The sequence below is a fragment of the Sinocyclocheilus anshuiensis genome, unplaced genomic scaffold (genome assembly GCF_001515605.1).
Source record: "Sinocyclocheilus anshuiensis isolate Anshui unplaced genomic scaffold, SAMN03320099.WGS_v1.1 scaffold227, whole genome shotgun sequence".
Taxonomy (NCBI): domain Eukaryota; kingdom Metazoa; phylum Chordata; class Actinopteri; order Cypriniformes; family Cyprinidae; genus Sinocyclocheilus; species Sinocyclocheilus anshuiensis.
Genome location: NW_015549590.1, coordinates 966,845 through 987,271, shown reverse-complemented (window position 1 = coordinate 987,271; position 20,427 = coordinate 966,845). Strand labels below are relative to the sequence as shown.

Here is a 20,427-nt window from a genome sequence, read left to right as displayed (position 1 = left end):
CAAGCTCTATCATATTAATGGTTCATCAGAAATTAGGTATCTATATATATATATATATATATATATATAAGAACACTCAAGTCTCAAGAACACTGTGTTCTTGAACCTTGAACTCACATCCTCAATCCGATGACAAAATATTTGGCAGGCAAGGACATATAAAGGACAGGACAAAATTCTCCACAGCCTCATTAAAAGAGGCAGATGAATACTACGACTGCAGAGAGAATGTGCCAGATGTGCAGCCAGACTCACATGGTTTTCCTTGCAGTAGTATGACAACGTGGGAAATCGACCTCTGCTACGAAACTTCGAGCTTCCTACGATGACAGGTAGGGTGACGGATTTAGGCACAAACAAGTCAGCTGGGTAAGTATCACACACCTGTGTTACAAGGAGAAAAGTTAAAATCAAGCACTTACATAGTAAATTGATTGTGTTTACATAGTGATGGTTGGTGATATACTAACTCTGTACTCTCGGTTGATTGGGGTGACATGCCATAGCTTATTTGGAAGTCCCATTCGACTGTACTCAGCCTTCAGATCTAAAAAGTCCCATGAGTGCTCCCTTTCAGCTTTGTCAACACTGGGATTGAAGGAAAAACAATACAACTCCTCATATTTTTCTGCAAGACAGAAAACAAAATCATGACAGCAATGTCCTGGCACACAGAAATAATTTCTACTTAATTACTTTTGAAAACTGTATTAAATGCACAAATGCTGCAATGATATTGTAATCACAGTATATTCCTAAAACAATGCCAAAATGCATGCTAGGTGACCCACCTGGCCTGGAGAGACGTGAGAGTGAAATGTAAACATCGTGGCAGTCGCTCTCTTGAGGAATGATAAACTGTATGACCTGAAAGTTCTTGCAGATGATTAATAAAGGGTATCCGCTCTGAGATGCTTTATGCTTTACAACATTACACACTAAACTGTGAAGAACCTGTGAAAAACGAACATAAAGTGTCAGCTATTGTGCTTATAAAAAAGAATATTAACAAATCAGTACATATTTAGAGCACAGAAATACCGCACAATGACATACCGAAAATGTCACTTACCCACAGCTCATTTCTGTCCTCAGAACCTTTCCCTACAAAGATAGTGTGTGTGGCTGTTAGGTAGAGTGTGCCCACTTGAGTTCTTCGAGAAGAACTTCTGACCAATAACCGGACATTTTCAACCTGTAATATATAACCAAGGTAATTAGACAACATTTGTATTAGTGATGCACTAATGCACCATCTCACAAACATATTATAGTGGCTTGAAATGATACTGCAGTGCATGTTTTAATTATCTGCGATCAAATAGCAAAATCTCAAACTGAATATGGCTTTTGAGTCATTTTCTTTCAATTATAACTAATAAACTATAACACATGTAGGCCCTTGTATTTTTATCCTTGCACATTGGTCTCATTGACTGTATTGAATCCATTGAATTAATCTATTTACAAGTAATAAAACTTCAAGTTACTAATGTTGAGCATGTGGAAGGAATGCATGGAGATGTGAGGTACATGTCATGAAAAAGGGAAAGATTGTATCATTGTATGGATGCTGGACATTTACCTTTGGCATTCTGATGTGTTCCATCTCTGACCACCACACCTCTGGCGCGTGCAGTTTATCAGGGTACAGAAATACTTCTTAGTGTCATGCTGAACGAGTGATATTGTGTTAATTCAAACACAATAATATCTGAAGAATTGTTAGAAACGCTGAGCTGCTTTGAATCCTGGTTGATACGGTTACATATGGCTCCTCCCGTCATCTGTAGTGATTCACCGTTAGGTCTCTGTGCCGCGCTGACCGAGATTGAGGTCTCTGCAGAGCAAAAGTGGGCGTTCCTGAATTTGTGGGTGTTTTCAAACTGTAGGGTGTTTCTCAATCATGCAATCAAAATGATCTTCCTTACTTAACCCCACCCCTAAACCTACCGTCATTATGACATCAGCCAATCAGGAACCAGGGTCTAAAAACGCCCCGATCTGGTAACCCCCATTACTTTCCTGCAGGGACCTATACTTGCGCTGACCGCTGCTGGGTCCTAAAGCCGAAGAGTTTGGTGGTGTAAGCTAATTAGCAAATTGTCTTTACGCCAAAAGTATAATGGTATTCGTGTGAATATATAGCATATGTATGCCGTTTTCTTAATCTAATTAAATTATGTTTTACTCCAGTGATTATTTAGGTGATGTTTGAAGTCCTGGATAGAAAAAAAAAACATTTCCATTGCTGTTGCCCAGAAAAGAAAGATACACCTTGACTTGTATGTGGGGTTGACACAATGACTAAGGGTAAAAGCAATCTAGTTGCACAAAAGATGTTTTTAAGTCTTCGGAAACATCATGTTAGAACTATTACAGACGTCATTGGCATGTGGGATTAACATGGAGGAAACTTGTTTTTTATACAACACCTAAATAAACAGGAGGTTGATTTTAGATACATTTTAGATACAAATTGTCAGTTACTTTGTCTGTTTTTGCCAATGAAAATAGTTGTAAAGCCACAACCAAACCACAACACCCAACATGTTTCTTCTTCTTTTTTCTTTCTTTCTTTTTTTTTCTGTTGCTAAATGAATAAGGGTTTTTGAACAAATGACTTATTCACTATTGTATCAATTAGATTTAAAAATACCTATGTAGGCTCTATGCACGTGTTGTGCTGTGTGTTCACATATATATTTGTATATGTATAATTATTTTTTCTAAAAAGCTCCTATGATATTTTTAAGGATTACTTTTAGATATGTCATCAAGGCCAAAACAATTATACTTTAGCTCTGGTGACATTATCGTGGTGCTCTCTCTCTCTCTTTTTTTTTTTTTTTTTTTTTGTGGTGGCTGGGACCAGTGCAAGTGTTGACCTATTGTTTGAAATGCATAATGCACATGCAAGCAAATATGTGAATCAGATCGCCTTAAGAATTAAGTTTAGTTTTCATATAAACAGAACTTTCAGAATCTGAAATTGGATTGGATTTATTTGGATTGAAGAAAATTAGTGCATGTAATAAAATTTCATAACTTAAGACCCTAAGTGACATTTTGGCTTCACTTTTCTACAGTGGAAGGAAGTAGAGATGCGTCATCCATCTTTTTTTTACAGTCTATGGTCACTACTTACTAGCGGAATGATGTAACTTGCAAAAAGTAACTGGAATCACTGACAAATCCCCACAGCACAAGCACAGTGATACAAACGTATTGTTGACTGTTATATCAGCATGCACACTGTGGATTATGTGGATTACGTATTGTTGGGCCTGAAACCACTGAGCAAAGATTACATGACTCAATCATGACGCTTAACCAGGATCAAACATCATTATGACCTTGAACAGTTCAGATGATTTCTTGTTTAAAAATAATTAAATGGCAGTAAAATGATGGCTAATTGTATAAAATATCCAACTGACAATCATAGCATACATATTTTGACCTGTTTTATCTCTAATGAATCATAGTGATATTTTTCCCCTAAACTGTTCATTTTTTACAGTTAATAACAGCACAGATTAAGTTCACATATAACTATCTCTCATTCTTAAAGCCTCTCTCCCCCATCTCCCTACACAAAATACATATTGACACTTCTGTGACGTCATATGACTCTTTGAATTAATCAGTGAGCCTTTTTAGACAGTTGATTGTGCAGTTTTGTTGAGGGGAAAATTGCGTCAAGGACTTTGATTTTGCCAATTGACTATTTCACTTCCAATCACCATTGTAATTTAGTTCAGTACTATTTACAGGGACTTTATATTGTTTGTCCATTTTGATAGATTAAAGGCAAATCAGTGTTTCTTTCATTGCATTTAGGAGATCTCTTTTTCCTCTTTCATATGCTTAAAAGATTACCTATATATTACTATAGATATTTCAGATAACAAAAATTGTTAGTAGTGGATTTTATAACCTACCATCTTTCTTAAAACCTGTTCAAGCTTGCAGAATTTGAGTAGGCCTACTATGTATTATAATGTATTTTGCCTGAAAACGTATATGCATTCACCTACATGCGTCATTCCCCCTTCTCTAAACATACCTCTGATAACCACCCATGTCCCAGATTTTAGCAGTATTTACAATTTACTCAGTAATTATTGTCCATATCAACCTATAGTACACTTAATCGTATTGTATATGTAATGGCAAGGAAAGACCTGCAGGAGCAACCTGAGGTTAAGTGCTCTGCTCAGGCCCATAATGGTTAATAAAGCAGGATTGTGATCTCAGTAATGGCCCAGTTTCTGTAACTAAGGATTTGTCCATCAGCTTCATAACACTTTTTTTCATTATATCATTAGTTGACATGCAAAAATCAACAAATGTATTCTGACTTCTGGCCTAGTAACCAAAAAAAAAAAAAAAAAGAATTCCTTGCTGCAAAGAAAATTGACTAAGAAACCTTGGGGCAGTTTCCCACAGGACCACTGTGCTGAAGAGGATTAGGCAAATTGAGCTCTTTTGTAATAAAACAAGCATTAAGTAGATCTTGCAATACACATAGGTGATCATTTCAGCCTTCACATTGGTATTCAATATAGATAAGATTATGGGCATTAACAAAGGTTCCTGGGTCAGTATGTCACTTCACTGCATAAGGTAATATTCATATTCCCTTCTATTGCGCTTACTGCAATGCACTTACCGTTATGGTACCAGATAATGCTTTCTTAATATAAAAATAAAGTTTTTGTCATCTTACCTTCACCAGATTCTCCTTAGGAAATGCAGTGATGTCATAGATGATCATTTTCCCATGCCGATGCTCAGTTTAACAGATCAGACTTGTCTAGATATTCAAGAGTCAGCAAAACAAAAGCAAGCACAAAGTGACGCTCATTGCATAAAAGTTATTTGTTCTCATAGATAAAGAGGGAGAGAGGGCAGTTCATCTTCGTAACAGCTGCATGCGTTTTGCAGCAATGACACTGCATGAAACTAAAATGGATTGCACAGAAGTTTTCTGATTTGCATCCTTATATTCTTATCTGCAGCCATTAGCTTGGACTGTCCTCATGTCTTCCCACTAATAATTGACTTGAACGTTTCCTGGTGACAGCTCTGTTAAGTGGTGTGGAGTGTCACTATGACAAACAGTTTCAGCGCTGCTGTATAGCGGTGTTGACATTAGAACCAATATTTAACTGTGGTCATGTGCGTGACAATCTAGTAAATCAGTGAGGTCGGCCTGTCCTGAGAGACAGAGGAAAACATATTTTAGAAAACCCCTCACTCATTTTGGGAAAAATTGGTTGTATGACCTGAAATGAATGTGCAGTTGAAAAAAATTTGCAGTTCAACCGGTTTCTTCCCATTTCTCAAGGAATCTTGTCTTCCTTTGTTTTCTCTACTGTGTAGGACTACATTGGCAGATGAATGCAGCTGCTCTTTGGACTTGATTTTATGCCTGAAAAGGCCTCTGGGTCTTAGACCACCAGTGAGAGAAGTTCGCCAGTGCCCATTCAGTAGTTTTTTATGCAATATAAAGGCTGTTAAAGTGAAATGGACCTACAGGTTCGGTTCTAATGATACACATCTTATGATATTTCAAAAGTTCTTTTAGCAAGTAATTGCATCAGGTTTTTAATGTAATTTCTTTTGATTCATGTCAGGTCTGTCTTTACCTGATGACTGTGCCAGCACTGGCAAATGTGTTATACCACATTCCCTGAATTTCTGTAAAGCAGTCTGTTCTGCTGTTTCCCTGGATAGTGTATGAATGTTTGCAATGGTGGCTCTTACCCATCCATTCAGGGTGGCATTTGCTTTCACTGTATTGTTCAGAAAGATAAAGGGCACAGAATGGACACAGCCTTACAACTGATGATGAACTGATGAAGAAAAACAAAACAGCCCGGCACATGCTAGAGCAGAGCAACTGAAGAATGAGTTTCATTGCACCACACAGTTTCAGAAACTTTCACCATTTCTACATAGAAGGTGAGTAAATAACATGAAAGATGGAATTAAATATTGTAAATACACATATTTTCATGTTAGGTTAATTATTTTCCACTTGCCTTTAGTAATAATAGCAAGCACATCCATATCCCTCTTGTTTGATGATCTTACTAACCATTATCATATAGAGCTTTTTATATTTTGGTAGATTTTTTAAAAGCATCTTCATTATCACTATTCACATTGTCTTGGCTAAGTATAGATGCACTAGATAGACATATTTGACTGTTAAGCTTGTGTCTTGCAGATCTGTTTTTTTAATAGTTTTTAAGCTATGTGGACGTCTTTGACTATTGTGCAGCATCGTGCTGCTTTTTAAGCATCTCACGCATGAGCCCAGCATTTTTTATTTTTAAGATGCCTTGTGAAATACATACGAAAATGAAATGTACTCACCCGCAGGTCATCCAAGATGCAGATGAGTTTGTTTCTTTATTGGAACAGATTTGGAGAAAAGTAGCATTACATCACTTGATCACCAGTAGATCATCTGCAGTGAATGGGTGCCGTCAGAATGAGAGTTCAAATAGCTAATAAAAGCATCACAATAATCCACAACTCCCACTCCATTAATTGACGGCTTGTGAGGTGAAAAGCTGTTGTAGGAAACAAATCCATTATTAAGGCATTTTAACTTTAAAGTGTCACCAAAAATGCAGGTTCCTAAACCATAATAATGCTTCTAATGGACTGTTTTCGTATATTGTATACTTCTCTCCTGATTCAGACAAGACAACTTTTTGGGAGTGCAATGTTATGGACAGGAATCAGTGGTTAGAGGTTAAAAACATCACACAGCTTGTGGATTACTTACATACCTTGTGTATTATTGTGATGTTTTTATCAGCTGTTTGCGCAAGACAACTTTTTGGGAGTGCAATGTTATGGACAGGAATCAGTGGTTAGAGGTTAAAAACATCACACAGCTTGTGGATTTGTATTCTTACTTGTGTATTATTGTGATGTTTTTATCAGCTGTTTGCGCTCTCATTCTGACGGCACCCATTCACTGCAGAGGATACATTGATGGGCAAGTGATGTAATGCAAAATTTCTCCAAATCTCTTCTGAATAAGAAACAAACTCATCTACATCTTGGATGGCCTGAAGGTGAGCCAATTTTAATGTTTGGGTGAACTAATGCAAAAAATGCATTTTGAGACCCTGCCTTAATTTTCCTTTACCCTGACTAAGGTCTATGGTAACTTGATCTTTAGTTCTGCTCTGCTCTTTACATTTAGTTACTAGGTCCACAAATTTGACAAAAACTTTCTTGTTTAAGAATGTGTGCACCATTTCTGTAACCGGACTTGACTCTGTTACTAAAATTCAGCCATGAGTGACAATTACCTCGGTCTCTCAGATTTGTTATCACTAGTTCTGGAGAGGCCAATTGACCCAGTATCCAGCTCATGGGCTTATAAATAAGGGAAACAATCATCCATTAAAGCTCTTTACTTTTGACAGACCTCTTTGTCCAATCATGTCCATGCTTTTAGCAACTCTTCCGCACTGCACTGGGCAAACAGATCTGTCTGTCTCAATGTTTGTCAATGTCAATTGCTTAACCATTTATCAGTGGTCAATAAGTGCACTGGCAGCTGGGACTTACTCGGCCATGAGTAAAAAAAAAAAAAAAACATGTTCAGAATAAATCAGGTAGCATTATTAAAATTGTTTTTTGGAATAAGAGAGACCTGGTCGAATAGGAAAATTAACATTGCCTCCCTCTGTGTGAAGTGTCTCTCCTCCTCTTTGGCCAGACCAGCCCTCCTCGTGGGGGGGCAGGGCAAGTTAAAGCAAACCAGAACAGAGTAAAGTAGGCAGTAAAACTAATGCGGTTGTGGGCTGACATGTCATTTGAGCTTGAGGAAGGAAGGGGCAAACTTTGGAAGGACTGAGCCTGTGAGCTTTTTAAAGAAATCAGTGGAGATCCCTGAGAGGTGTGTGTGTGTGTGTGTGTGTGTGTGTTTGCATGAAACCGTAAGGCATTACGTCCATAAGGCAAATCTACAGCTGCCAGTCTCTCATCAGGTGGTAAGTTTTAGTTTTTGTGTTTATGCAAATACATAATTGTAAATCATTTCTATTTGATCACATGCATTTACACACACTCAAATACTTTTAGCAGATCCATTGAAAACATGTCATTTTAAAGCAGACTAATATATAAATGTTAATCTATGACCATTGCATGTGCAAAGTCTGTCTGCACTGTAGTATTAATGATATCCACTCATTCATTACAGTAAGACATAATACAATCTGGCCCAGCTATAAAATATGCTATACTGTAACTGAGCTTCAGAGTTGCTTGTCAAGTTTACCATGATGAGCCCTCACAGCTACAGCCTCATGCATGTCAATCTGCTCTGCCTGTGGGATTTCTTAACACCTTTTACAGGTTGTATGCAGACACAGTGTAATGCTAATGCTCAGCAATTTGGTCACACTCACACCACAATGTGCCAAATCATTTGTAAAATATCTGTTTTATGTGTAAAAGAAGTTCTTTAGAAAGTAACTTCACTGCAGCTTTGGTCTGCAACTTCATTTACATGCAAAAAGAGACTGGAAAAACTGTTCTGTAAAGCCTACTATTTGTTTGTGGGTGTTTATATAAAATATGTATTCTACCATTCAAAAGTTTGGGGTTAAGATTTTTATAATGTTTTTGAAAGAGGTTTCCTATGAACACCAAGGCTGCATTTTTTTAAAATAAAAAATACAGTGAAACAGAAATATTGTGAAATATTATTACATGTAATTTATTCCTGTGATGGAAAAACTGAATTTTTAGCATCATTCTCCAGTCTTCAGTGTCACATGATCCTTTGGAAATCATTCTCATATGCTGATTTACTGCTCAATTATTAATAATGGTTCTTAAAATTATAAATGTTGAAAATAACTTTTGCTGCTTTATATTTGTGTGATAATTTATATTTATTTTTGTGATAAATTAATATTTTGTGATAATATTAATAATATTTTATTTGATGAGTAGAATAGCATTTATTTGAAACTGAAATATTTTGTAACATTATAAATATTTTTACTGTCACTTTTGATCAACTTCATGTGTCCTTGCTGAAAAAAAACCGTTAAAGCTCTTATTGAACCCAAAACTTTGAATAGTAGTGTATAAAAATATATATGATTATATTATTTAGATATATTTAAAGAGATTGTGCTATGATATTTAATCATGACAGCACAGCTAAAAGGGTTTTAATTACCTCTGTAGGGCATGTAACAAATTTTCATTGAGTGAGGAGTGAGGAGGATTGTCCTGTTTTTTTCCTCAGTCTAAAAACCTACCTTATATAAACTTTATATAAACTCAAAATACTTTATACATGTATAAAGAACTTTTACCTTCAATTAACTTGATGCCAATGGCTTACAACTAATTTAACTCTTTAATTGCACAGAAGAGCACTGACCAATAAGCGATGTGCCAAATACCTACGCCTGTCAAAATGAAAGCACTTTATCCCACTATTATGCAATAATGCCTAAGGCTTTTGCATTATTGTACACTGGGCAATGCTAAAACCTGCTTAAACTGCAGACGTGCAAGTGAGAACAAAGGCTAAAAGTGTTATTGAATAATACAGTGTTTGCAATCTTGCAGAATCCAATCATTACATTGTGCATTTATTGTGTGCAATGTTAGCCAAAAACTACACAAATGTTCACCACTCAGATTCGGTCCCGAGTATGTAAAACATAACAAGGAAAATAAATTATATCCTTTCACTCGAAAAGAAAAAAGTTTGTATACTTGATTTATTTATTTGACAAAAAAACATCTCGACAGTTTGTGGTAACAGGAAGAATGCTGGAACATTGCCTCGCATTTGGTCGCTCCCTTGTGAGGAGGAAGAATGTGGACCAGGACTGTCTGGAAGAGTCCAAGCTGTGCCGCTGCCTCTCCACTGTTGATCTGATTGCCCTCGGGGTGGGAAGTACACTTGGGGCCGGTGTCTATGTGCTCGCTGGGGAGGTGGCCAAAGGCAGTTCTGGCCCCAGCATTGTGGTGTCCTTCCTCATCGCTGCTCTGGCATCTGTGATGGCCGGCCTGTGTTATGCCGAGTTTGGTGCGCGGGTACCCAAGACGGGCTCAGCCTATCTGTACAGCTATGTGACCGTGGGGGAGCTCTGGGCCTTCATCACAGGGTGGAACCTCATTCTGTCATACGTCATAGGTAATTATGGTTTAGCAATATGCTAAAGCAGTTATATAGAGAATAAAAAGATCGTTTTCTAACCTAAACTGATATTTTGTTGGAACAGGGACGTCTAGTGTGGCGCGTGCCTGGAGTGGGACGTTTGATGAGCTTATAGGGGGCCACATTGAAAAGTTCTGCAAAATGTACTTCAAAATGAGTTTGCCTGGCCTAGCAGAGTACCCTGATTTCTTTGCTGTCTGCCTGATCTTATTACTGGCAGGTAAAAAAATCATTAACTTCATTCATCTATAAAAAAAAACGACTTTAAATCTCTCCTTGTTTTGGCTTGTACCATTCTGAACGTATTGTATTGCCACACTCTCAGAAAAAAGGTACAATGCTGTCACTGGGACGGCACCCTTTCAAAAGGTACACCTTTTTACCTTATTTACCATTAAAGGGTGCATTTTAGTAACTTAAATATACGTATTTCCTATATGTTACATTCGAGTAGCTTTTGAAAGGGTTTTTCCCCAGTGACAGCTTTTGAACCTTTTTTCTGAGAGTGTAGTACTTCTGTTACTGCTGCTTTAAGATGAACTGCTTGTTGTATTCCTCATTTGTAAGTTGCTTTGGATAAATGCTTTTGCTAAATGAATAAATGCAAATGTCTTTTATCATTTAAGTTTAGCACAATTAGAAAAATCTGAAATCTCCTGAATGCATATTTGCAACTAAATTATTACATGAATTATTTCCTAAACTGAATTGAAATGTCTGTCGCTGTAATTTCCCCCCAGGCCTTCTCTCCTTTGGGGTGAAAGAATCAGCTTGGGTCAACAAAATCTTCACAGCTGTAAACGTGCTTGTGCTGATGTTTGTTATCATCTCTGGGTTCGTCAAAGGAGACTCGCTCAATTGGAATATATCTGAGGAATCTCTCATAAATGTTACCATTGTCAAAAGGTAAAGAGTATCTTTTCAGTTACTTTCCTTTTATATCTTAATGAATTGAGCCTAATGTGTGAATTTTTGATGATCATAATCATTAAAATGTTAATATGCTTACAGGAATCTCTCACACACTGCTAATGTCACTAGTGATTACGGGGCAGGGGGATTTTTGCCTTATGGCTTTGGTGGGACACTGGCTGGTGCCGCCACCTGCTTTTATGCCTTTGTGGGATTTGACTGCATTGCAACCACAGGTATTCAATCACTTATTCGGTTTTATACAACAGTTAGCTTCGGTTCTTCAGTTTGGTCATGTGCTCAAAGACTTCTGATATTTGTTATTGTGACCAGGTGAGGAGGTGAAGAATCCCCAGAGGGCCATTCCCATTGGGATAGTTATTTCCCTGCTGGTCTGCTTTCTCGCCTACTTTGGTGTTTCAGCAGCCCTCACCCTCATGATGCCCTACTACCTGCTGGATGAGAAGAGTCCCCTGCCTTTGGCTTTTGAATATGTGGGCTGGGGGCCTGCGAAATATGTTGTAGCGGCAGGATCGCTCTGTGCTTTATCAACCAGGTAAACATCTTTCTTTGCTCCCATAATACTGTTCTGCTGGCCAAGGCTTCTTACAAGATTGTATATTGACATAACACTGTGAATAGTTACATAAAAATGCTTTTATTCATTTTGTAATTTGTTTGAGATTCAGTTAAACATTTCTTTCCTAATTAATTTGTATGAAGTTCTTAGTTGGGTCTGTGGTGGATTGATTCCTATGCTTTGCATCTCTAATGACTTTTTGATGGTGATTTGTTTGAAAGAGAGCCATATAAATAATTATCCATAGCATTTAATGAATCAGATTAGTATTATAAGCTTTAATATGATTAAGGTTTATACTTGCTCTCTTTCAGAACAAAATGTTCAAGTGGAATGTGGTTTTGTTTTTTCCTGGTGACATAAATCAGTAAGGACTATTGTTTGGTAATTAGCAATGCTCCCTAAAGCAGCATGAATTACAACCCACTCATTTTAACAGTTTAATGTTTATTGTATGATTATTGGATTTGCTTGAATATTAGTCTTAATTCTGTTCAAAAACATCCAAGTGTGTGATTGGTAAAGTATACAAGCTATTATCCTATTGCTATAAAAGTTTTATGCTTAAGACCAATAATTTTGATTGTAGCCACTAGTGTCATTTTATGAATTTACTAAAACATTTTATAGGATACTATTAGCTTAGGCCCTTGTGCAATACTCCCAGGAAAAAATGAAGATGATTTAACTGTACGTCCGGTCCCATTTGCCTCATTTGCAAAGTGCTGTAAGATGTGCTGTCAAATTTTATATTTCCTAAAGTCAACATGAAACCCATATTACTTCTGTAATGAGTTTTTTTTAAAGAGTCAAACAGAATATTCAGAAAGAACATGAGCAAACTTAATTCTGTCCATTGGGAATTGATGTTGTGAAAAATGTTGTCTGTACATCCTGTGATTGGAGTGGTGTTGAAAATAAGTTGAAACTCAGTCAAAAGTCAGCTTTTCCCCCCCCCATTTAGATTTCATGTTGACTTTAAAATTTGACTTTAAAATTGTTTGTGGAGGCCTGTAACAGTACCCAGCAGCAGAAGTGTTTGGGATCAGGTCTGCAGCATGTAATTAATTGACCCCTTGCTTCTGCTGATGTCTTTGCCTCACATGCAGTCTGCTGGGCTCCATTTTCCCAATGCCGCGTGTAATCTATGCTATGGCACAGGATGGGGTGCTTTTCAAAGTGTTAGCCCAAATCAATCCTAAGACGAAGACCCCTCTTATTGCTACAATGTCTTCAGGTGTAGTTGCAGGTGAGAGATGGGGGCATGCTTGCTATGCAAACCGCCAATGTGATCCACCAGTCAAATGTGAAAAAGAGCGGAAATGCACAATATGAAGAATTATTCTATAGAAACATACATAATTTTAAACTTGAAATATCAGGACTTTTAAATATGGTACCTTACAAGCCTGGATGAATCAAGGAAATTAATTAAATCCTAAAAAGTCATGGCAGTTCATGGCAGTTTAGTGAATATCGATTTGTCTATGTATGCTCATTTATTAAAAAAAAAATCTTCCAATAATTACAAATGACTGAAAAAACACAATTGGCTGCATTTGGTCAGTTTTTGCTCCTTCACACTTGCTGGTGTTGGTTAATATGTTCTTTTCCCTCCAGAGTTGCAGGTGTCTGAACCATCACTCTTTTTGTCTTTAGCCTGTTGGGTTCTATGTTCCCTCTTCCACGCATTCTGTTTGCCATGGCACGAGATGGCGTGCTATTCAGATTTCTTTCCAAAGTGAGTAAGCGTCATTCGCCAGTGGCTGCCACTATGGCAGCGGGCACTACTGCGGGTAAGCGAAGACCGAGGTAGGCCTTGCATGGCCTGCTGTCCTGTTTGTATCAGCCTGGTGGAGGTGCAGTGTGCCTGCTTAATTGCAGTAGCCTGTTAATGGATGCATGCTGTCACTGTAGTGGTGGTGCTAAAATTGCTGGGATTATACAATATGTGATAAAAATCTCTGTGGAAGGTATTTATTGCATGCAAAAGTGATATGTAGAGTGCTTGGTGGTGATGTTGGCTGTAAAAAGAAAGGAAATCAGTCACCCACTAAAAGTTTGGAATCATTCATTTTTTACATTATTGAAAGAAACCTCTTATGCTTTAGGCTGCATTTATTTGATAAAAAAATATAGTAAAAACAGTAATATTAGAAAATATTAATACAATTTAAAGTAACTGTTTTCTATTTTAATATATTTAAAAAACATTTTTTTTTTACATTTTTGCTACATAATATTTTATGAAATATGGATGATATGATTGTGACTACCATTCAAAAATTTGGGGAAAGATTAAAAAGGATGCATTCAATTGGTAAAAAGTGACTTTAAAGACATTTAAAGACATTGCAAAGATTTCTGTTTCAAACTTATGCTTTTATTTCTGTTCATCAAAGAATCCTGAAAAGAAATGTACCATGGTTTCCACAAAAATATTAAGCAGCAAAAACGATTTTCAATATTGCAAATAATAACCACTATTAATAATTAAGCACCAATAATAATTGATAATACTAAAAAAATATTGAGCTGCAAATCAATATTTCATAATGATTTCTGAAGGATCATGTCACACTGAAGACAGGAGCAATGATGCTGAAAATTCAGCTTTGTATCAGAGGAATAAATCACATTTTAAATATATTAAAATAGAAAACAGTTATTTTAAATGTTGCAAAATATTACCGTTTTACTATATTTTTGATCAAATAAATGTAGCCATGGTGAGCATATTAGATCCTGCTTAAAAAAAAAAAAAAAAAAAACCCCAGAGCAATTATTCCAAACATTTGACCGGTATTGTATATCTGAACTCATGTGTCAGGTGCAGATGTGTAATGTACTGCTGACAGCTGCAGGGAGGGATTCTCAGTACATCCCTACAGTGTGGTAATACAACACTTTGATGCTAGCAGGGGTCACTCAGTGGATGCTTATGGATTCTAAGGACTTCTAAAGAATGAGAAAGCAGAGGGGAAGCTTAGTGAAAGGATGAGGACGCAGGGCAGATAATGGTTTTCAGAGCCCCCTGCACATCGCACATGTTAAGTCTATACTGTAGCACTGTATGTTTGTTAGTGTACAGGGCCTTCTTACTGTGAGGGAAGTCTAAACAGCTGTATATGAAGTCATAGGGCACATCTGGTGTGGATTTCATCAGAAGATAACAATACTATTGCATTCTGAGTTTAAAGTCAGACATCCACTAATAAAGAAATCTGTATTGATTATTGACAAAGACTGTGATTTATTTATAACTCCCACAGTACATTTACTGTAGCTTTCATTTACACCTGGATTATTTTGGAAATTTCATGATTTACCAATCAGGCTCTTCAAAACTGGAAGATTTCTTTTATTAAATGAACACAAATGAAATAATAAACTGTGCATGCTCTGTTGGTGTATAATGGCCTTGAAATATTTTTGACAACCAAGCCACACTTATAAACGTTCATAAGTTCATTGTATTAAGTATCAATATAATGTGAAACAAGTTGGAAAATAACACTTTAAGCAAAACTCAAAATGCAGAAAAAAAACAAAAAACTAAATAAAATATGTACTGTTCACATTCTGGTTATCAACCTAGGAAGTAATTGTAAACATTGCTGAATAAAATTGACATTAATCATGAGAAAATAGAGGTATTTAAATTGTTATGCCATGCAATTAATGCATTTTAAGTATGGCTTAAGTGTCTAAATATTTGGGCCACTGTATGTAAACGATTTAATTTATAGAGGTTCTTGTGATATAGAAAAATTTGTGTTTGTTATGCATTTAATTCATTATTTTTTAACTTCATCTGACAAGCTTTTGTTTACTACCAACAGCTATCATGGCTTTCCTGTTTGACTTGAAAGCGCTGGTGGACATGATGTCTATTGGAACCTTGCTGGCATACTCTTTGGTGGCTGCTTGTGTTCTAATCCTTAGGTTAGTGTATATTCGGTGCACTCAAGAAAACTTAAAGTTGACAGCATTACTCTTTGCAATACAGCTGTTAAAGGGTTAGTTCACCCAAAAATGAAAATTCTGTGTCTATTGGGTGAGGGGTCTGTGACGACTTGTTAATCTAATGAATAATTGATTTGTTAAATCAAATGAAAAATTGTGTTTTTGATTGGTCCAGACGCTACATGGTACTGTCATGAACACGCGTCCAAAGTGACGAATAAAGTGGAATAAAGTCGTTATTTTTGTTTTCTTTGTGCAAAAGAGTATTCTCGTAGCTTCGTAACTTTACAGTTGAACCACTGATGTCACACGGACTACTTTGTCGATCATCTTAGTACTTTTCTGGACCTTGAACGTGGTAGTTACCTTGCTGTCTATGGGAAGGTCAGAGAGCCCTCATATTTCATCAAAAATATCTTAAATTGTGTTCCGAAGATGAGCGAAGGTCTTACAACAAGAGGGTGAGTAATTAATGACAGAATTTTCATTTTTGGGTGAACTAACCCTTTAATACAAGGATGCAAATGCATACAACCCTTACTGCGAGAATTATGCAGTGAGAATTATACACTGCCATCTAGTGGTCATGTGTCATCTTCCAACTGTGGTATATAAACGTACATTTCAATGATTTGACTTTGAACAGATTTTATATGACAGTTTTCTTGTGATAGTCTCTGTAGAGCTTAAATGACACTGTCACATTTTATGATGCATTTATCATATTTAACAAAAAAGATGTATTAATGTTTCTGTTTCTAATGGCATGAAGTAGCTATTCAAATATCAATTTCACGTGTCAGGTATCAGCCGGATGCTGTGTTTGAGAGGTCTAGGATCAATGAAGGCAAGGAAGAGGTTGGTGAGTCTGAACTGACGGAGTCCGAGTCTCACCTGAACATGCTGAAGGATGGAAGAGTAACCCTGCGCTCTCTGCTCAACCCACCACTGCTGCCCACTGAACAGACCTCCACTGCCGTCAACATGTCTGTTATAATCATGGGTTAGTACAGCAGCAGATAGAGACTGATTTGACTTTAAGTTAGCTGATGACAATTAGGTAGATCTCTGATCTGTGTTTGTTTTTCCCTGCAGTGTTTGTTGTGTGTGTTATTAGCACACTCAACACATACTACGTACAGGCCATTATTGCTATGGAGCCTTGGGCCCTGGGGGTCTTAGGTGCATCTTTGTTCATCTTCATTATGTGCATCCTTCTGGTTTGCAGACAACCTCAGACGAGGAAGAAAGTTTCCTTCATGGTAGGTTTGAAATCTAACATACTTAACATACTTGTACACTATAAAAGTTTAGGGTCGCAAGCGGTCTCTTATACAATAAAAACAGTAAAATTGTGAAATATTATTACAATTTAAAATAACTGTTTTCTATTTGAATATATTTTAAAATGTAATTTATTCCTGCGAAGGCAAAGCTGAATTTTCAGCATCACAAGTATCAGAAGATCTTTCAGAAATCATTCTAATATGCCGATTTGCTGCTCAAGAAACAATTCTTCTTATTATCAATTTTGAAAACAGTTGTGCTGCTTAAAGTTTTTTTAAAACTGCAATGTATTTTGTTCAAGAATCCTGGATGAATAGAAAGTTCAAAAGCATTGATTTGAAATAGAAATATTTTGTAATATAATAAACGTCATAATAATAAATTCACATAATGAATTTCTTTAAAAAAATCTGACGGAGACCAAATATTTAAACTTTATAACAATTAACACATAACAAAAATATAATATAATATAATATTTAACAAAAATATTTTTGTGTGTGTGTAAATATACATGCCGTTCACACTCTTAAAGAGATAGTTCACCCAAAAATGATCACCAAGCCTATTTTTTCTTCTTCTGTGGAACACAAAAAGAGGATACTGCTCTTTTCCATACAATATAAGTGAACGGTGTCCACTATGACTTCACAAGGTACACAGGTTGTGAGGACTGCTGCTATAATCCTTTCACTTTTATTGTATTGAAAAGAGCAGCAACAATCTGCCTAAAATCTAAAATGAAACGATGTGAAGGTGAGTAAATAATGACAGAACTTTCATTTTGGGATGTACTTTCCTTTTAATAAACGTGCACCATGTTAAACCGTCGCTGCTCTGTTCATCTTGTTGTGTATTCTGCCCAGAAGAGCACTGGGTTTTAGGGTAATAGCCTGTATAAAATATGTTTGCCAAGCACTCTGTGTTCTTTGGAGGGCCGTATTGTGTGCTATCCTTGCTATCTAACATGAAAAACAATGTGATATGACCCGAGAGAGTCTCCATTCATCGTGTTTTTTTCTGTTTTAGTCTGGATCATTTCATTAGCGAGTGCTGAGCAGAGTGCAGTCAAGCACATGTTTGAAGCAGTGTGTATTTTTTGCTTCAGGTTCCTCTGTTGCCCTTTCTACCCATCTTGAGTATATTTGTCAACGTGTATCTCATGGTTCAGCTCAGCGGAGACACGTGGATCCGTTTCTCCATCTGGATGGCTATAGGTACGTGCTAACTGAGTAAACACACACAGGATGCAATCCTAAACCAAATTCAAACAAATCTAAAGGTCTCATTGCCGTTTCAAGGCTGTTTGCTTGAAAAACAGGCATAATCGGAAATAAACCTAAGAAAACCCTGCAGAAAAGACCAGCTTAGATGAGCATGAACTTCCATGGTGGTCCAGGCTGGTTTTCACTGGTTAGGTTTACGTTGGTGGAAAATTGGAAAGGATAGTTTATCCAGTGATGAAAATTCTGTCATTGTTTACTTACCCTAATTTTTGATCTAAACCCAAAAGCTTGTTTTTTTTCTTCTTCAAGTATTTAACCAATGAGGTTTGTTCTAGCATGCGACTCACACGCGAGACATGTACCCGTGTTTACCAAAAATTATTAGTCTAAATTAAATCTGTTCATCATATAAAGCAATTATATCCTTAACAAGACTGGGATTAGATTTATGATGCCTTTATAACTTTATTATTATTTTATTAATTTATATATATATATATATATATATATATATATATATTCATAAAATAATAAAGGTAATATATTAATACGAATATATTACTTAAATATTATATATTATATTAAAGTAATATATTAATATATTACATTTATATTGGGTAAACTGTCCTTTGATGATCTTTTTCTTTTTTTTTGGGATGAACTGCCTTTAAGCATCCTAATGGATCCAAACGCAATGGAATACAAATTTGACAGAAATCTTATCAATCCACAGGATTCTTCATCTATTTTGGATATGGAATGTGGCATAGTGATGAACGTAAGAGGCATCTACAGAACTGTGGTGTTGCGACGGAGAAAAAGACACTGACAGGAAATGAAGGCACTGTGGAATATGTGACGCACATAGAGAAGACTAGCCCATGTTAAAGAACAGCAGATAAAACTATAATAGTAACTAGCTGTTATCCACGGCATTCACCAACCAGCTGATAGATCTGAAATCTGTGTATTCAGCTCTGCCTTTACAGTCACTGCCAACATGAACAATCACTGTAACACCTCTCAGTGCTGATGCTCTCATCTGTGATGTGATAGTAGGACGTTAGGGGTGTGCGATCTGGCAATGAAAATTCAATGCATTGATTATGGAATTGATTCCGTACCCAATATAAACTGATATTTGTGACTTTGGATATAAAACATACATAATTATGAATAGTAGCAAAATAACTGAACATGAATAGTGACCAAATCTCTTTCTTTTTTTTTTTTTTCAATTTTCAATTGTATGAATTTTCATTAATAAATAATTAGAATAGCATTGAATTGTTGTCAGAGCAAGTATTTTCACCCCTGTAAGACATACCTCTGTGTTTTAAGCAATTTCTTTTTAAATGTGTTTTGAAGAAAAAGGGATAGCATGTTTTTTTTTTTTTTTGCATGAAAGTATTAAGATTTCCACAGACAGTATCTTAAGATTACTTCCACTGTTAGTTTGTTAAATAAAAAAATACATGCCAGCTTCACGGCATGTCTACATGCTTGACTTATCTTGTTAAAGTGTTTAATTCTAGAATTTAGAATTAATTATTTTAACTTACTGTATGTGCCTGAGATGTTAAGCTGTTTGGATAACACTATTTCATGTTTTCTTGCATTCTGATAAACACTACTTTTTATCTTAATCTATGTTACATGTGTTGTGTAATTATCGCTGAATGTTTGACAGGGATATCTTACAATGTACAGTATTCATCTGTTGTTTAACAACCAGAAGGTCTGATGATGTTGAAGAGGAAGTTTTGTCTTGTAAAATGACCTTTTTTCACTTTATTTACTTTCTACATTTTTTACTCTACAATTAAGTAATCTGACATTTTCAGAAATGTTATGATGAATAATCAACAATCTACACTACATAGTTCACTGCGGTCATTCAATACATGACAATATGTTTAATCCAGCTAACAAAGTGATGCAAGCAGTGGTCTAAAAAATGGACAACCTGAGCATCTGGAAAGTGTTTCTTCTGCTATCCTGCGCTCAAGTCTTTCTCCGCCATAAATACTAAATTTTGAGTTGTAGATTGCGGTGTTAATGAGTCATTGAGAGGCAAAGATTGTGGAACAACCATTGTTGTGTAATCAAACATTAATAACAATGTGTTAATGTCTCATTAAGTAATGCACATCAACTTTAATTTAAAGCCTTTGTATCATTGTATCTTATCATTATAATTCGTTTTTTAATAATGTACGTAATGTGTGGAT

General features: G+C 36.1%; 2 protein-coding genes across 7 annotated transcripts in view; one reads left to right on the top strand and one right to left on the bottom strand.

The window, feature by feature from the left end:
* Positions 1-20,427, bottom strand: part of LOC107658049 (myotubularin-related protein 7-like) — a 28,836-nt gene that overhangs the window by 7,565 nt on the left and 844 nt on the right. The window contains exons 3-8 of one of the 4 annotated variants that reach the window (XM_016446452.1): positions 4,733-4,819; positions 1,586-1,840; positions 1,073-1,195; positions 792-954; positions 471-628; positions 256-384 (exon numbers count right to left, since the gene is read on the bottom strand). In XM_016446452.1, the coding sequence (XP_016301938.1) occupies positions 256-384; positions 471-628; positions 792-954; positions 1,073-1,195; positions 1,586-1,609 (597 nt within the window). In that variant the 5' untranslated portion in view covers positions 1,610-1,840; positions 4,733-4,819. Of the gene's footprint in view, positions 1-255; positions 385-470; positions 629-791; positions 955-1,072; positions 1,891-4,732; positions 4,837-20,427 lie in introns of those variants that run through there. The other 3 variants (XM_016446449.1, XM_016446450.1, XM_016446451.1) reach the window with 3 other exon arrangements.
* Positions 7,681-19,660, top strand: slc7a2 (solute carrier family 7 member 2). Of its 3 annotated transcripts, none has more exons than XM_016446454.1 (12): positions 7,681-8,027; positions 9,827-10,201; positions 10,290-10,445; positions 10,966-11,131; positions 11,237-11,373; positions 11,471-11,693; positions 12,827-12,966; positions 15,560-15,662; positions 16,487-16,686; positions 16,779-16,945; positions 18,079-18,187; positions 18,930-19,660. In XM_016446454.1, exons 2-12 carry the CDS (start codon positions 9,832-9,834, stop codon positions 19,082-19,084), a joined length of 1,926 nt encoding a protein of 641 aa, XP_016301940.1. In that variant the 5' UTR covers positions 7,681-8,027; positions 9,827-9,831; the 3' UTR covers positions 19,085-19,660. The 3 variants fall into 3 exon arrangements, with proteins under 3 accessions (XP_016301940.1, XP_016301939.1, XP_016301941.1); XM_016446453.1 differs by having other exon boundaries at positions 9,814-10,201; XM_016446455.1 differs by lacking the exon at positions 12,827-12,966 and adding an exon at positions 13,377-13,513 and having other exon boundaries at positions 7,683-8,027; positions 9,814-10,201.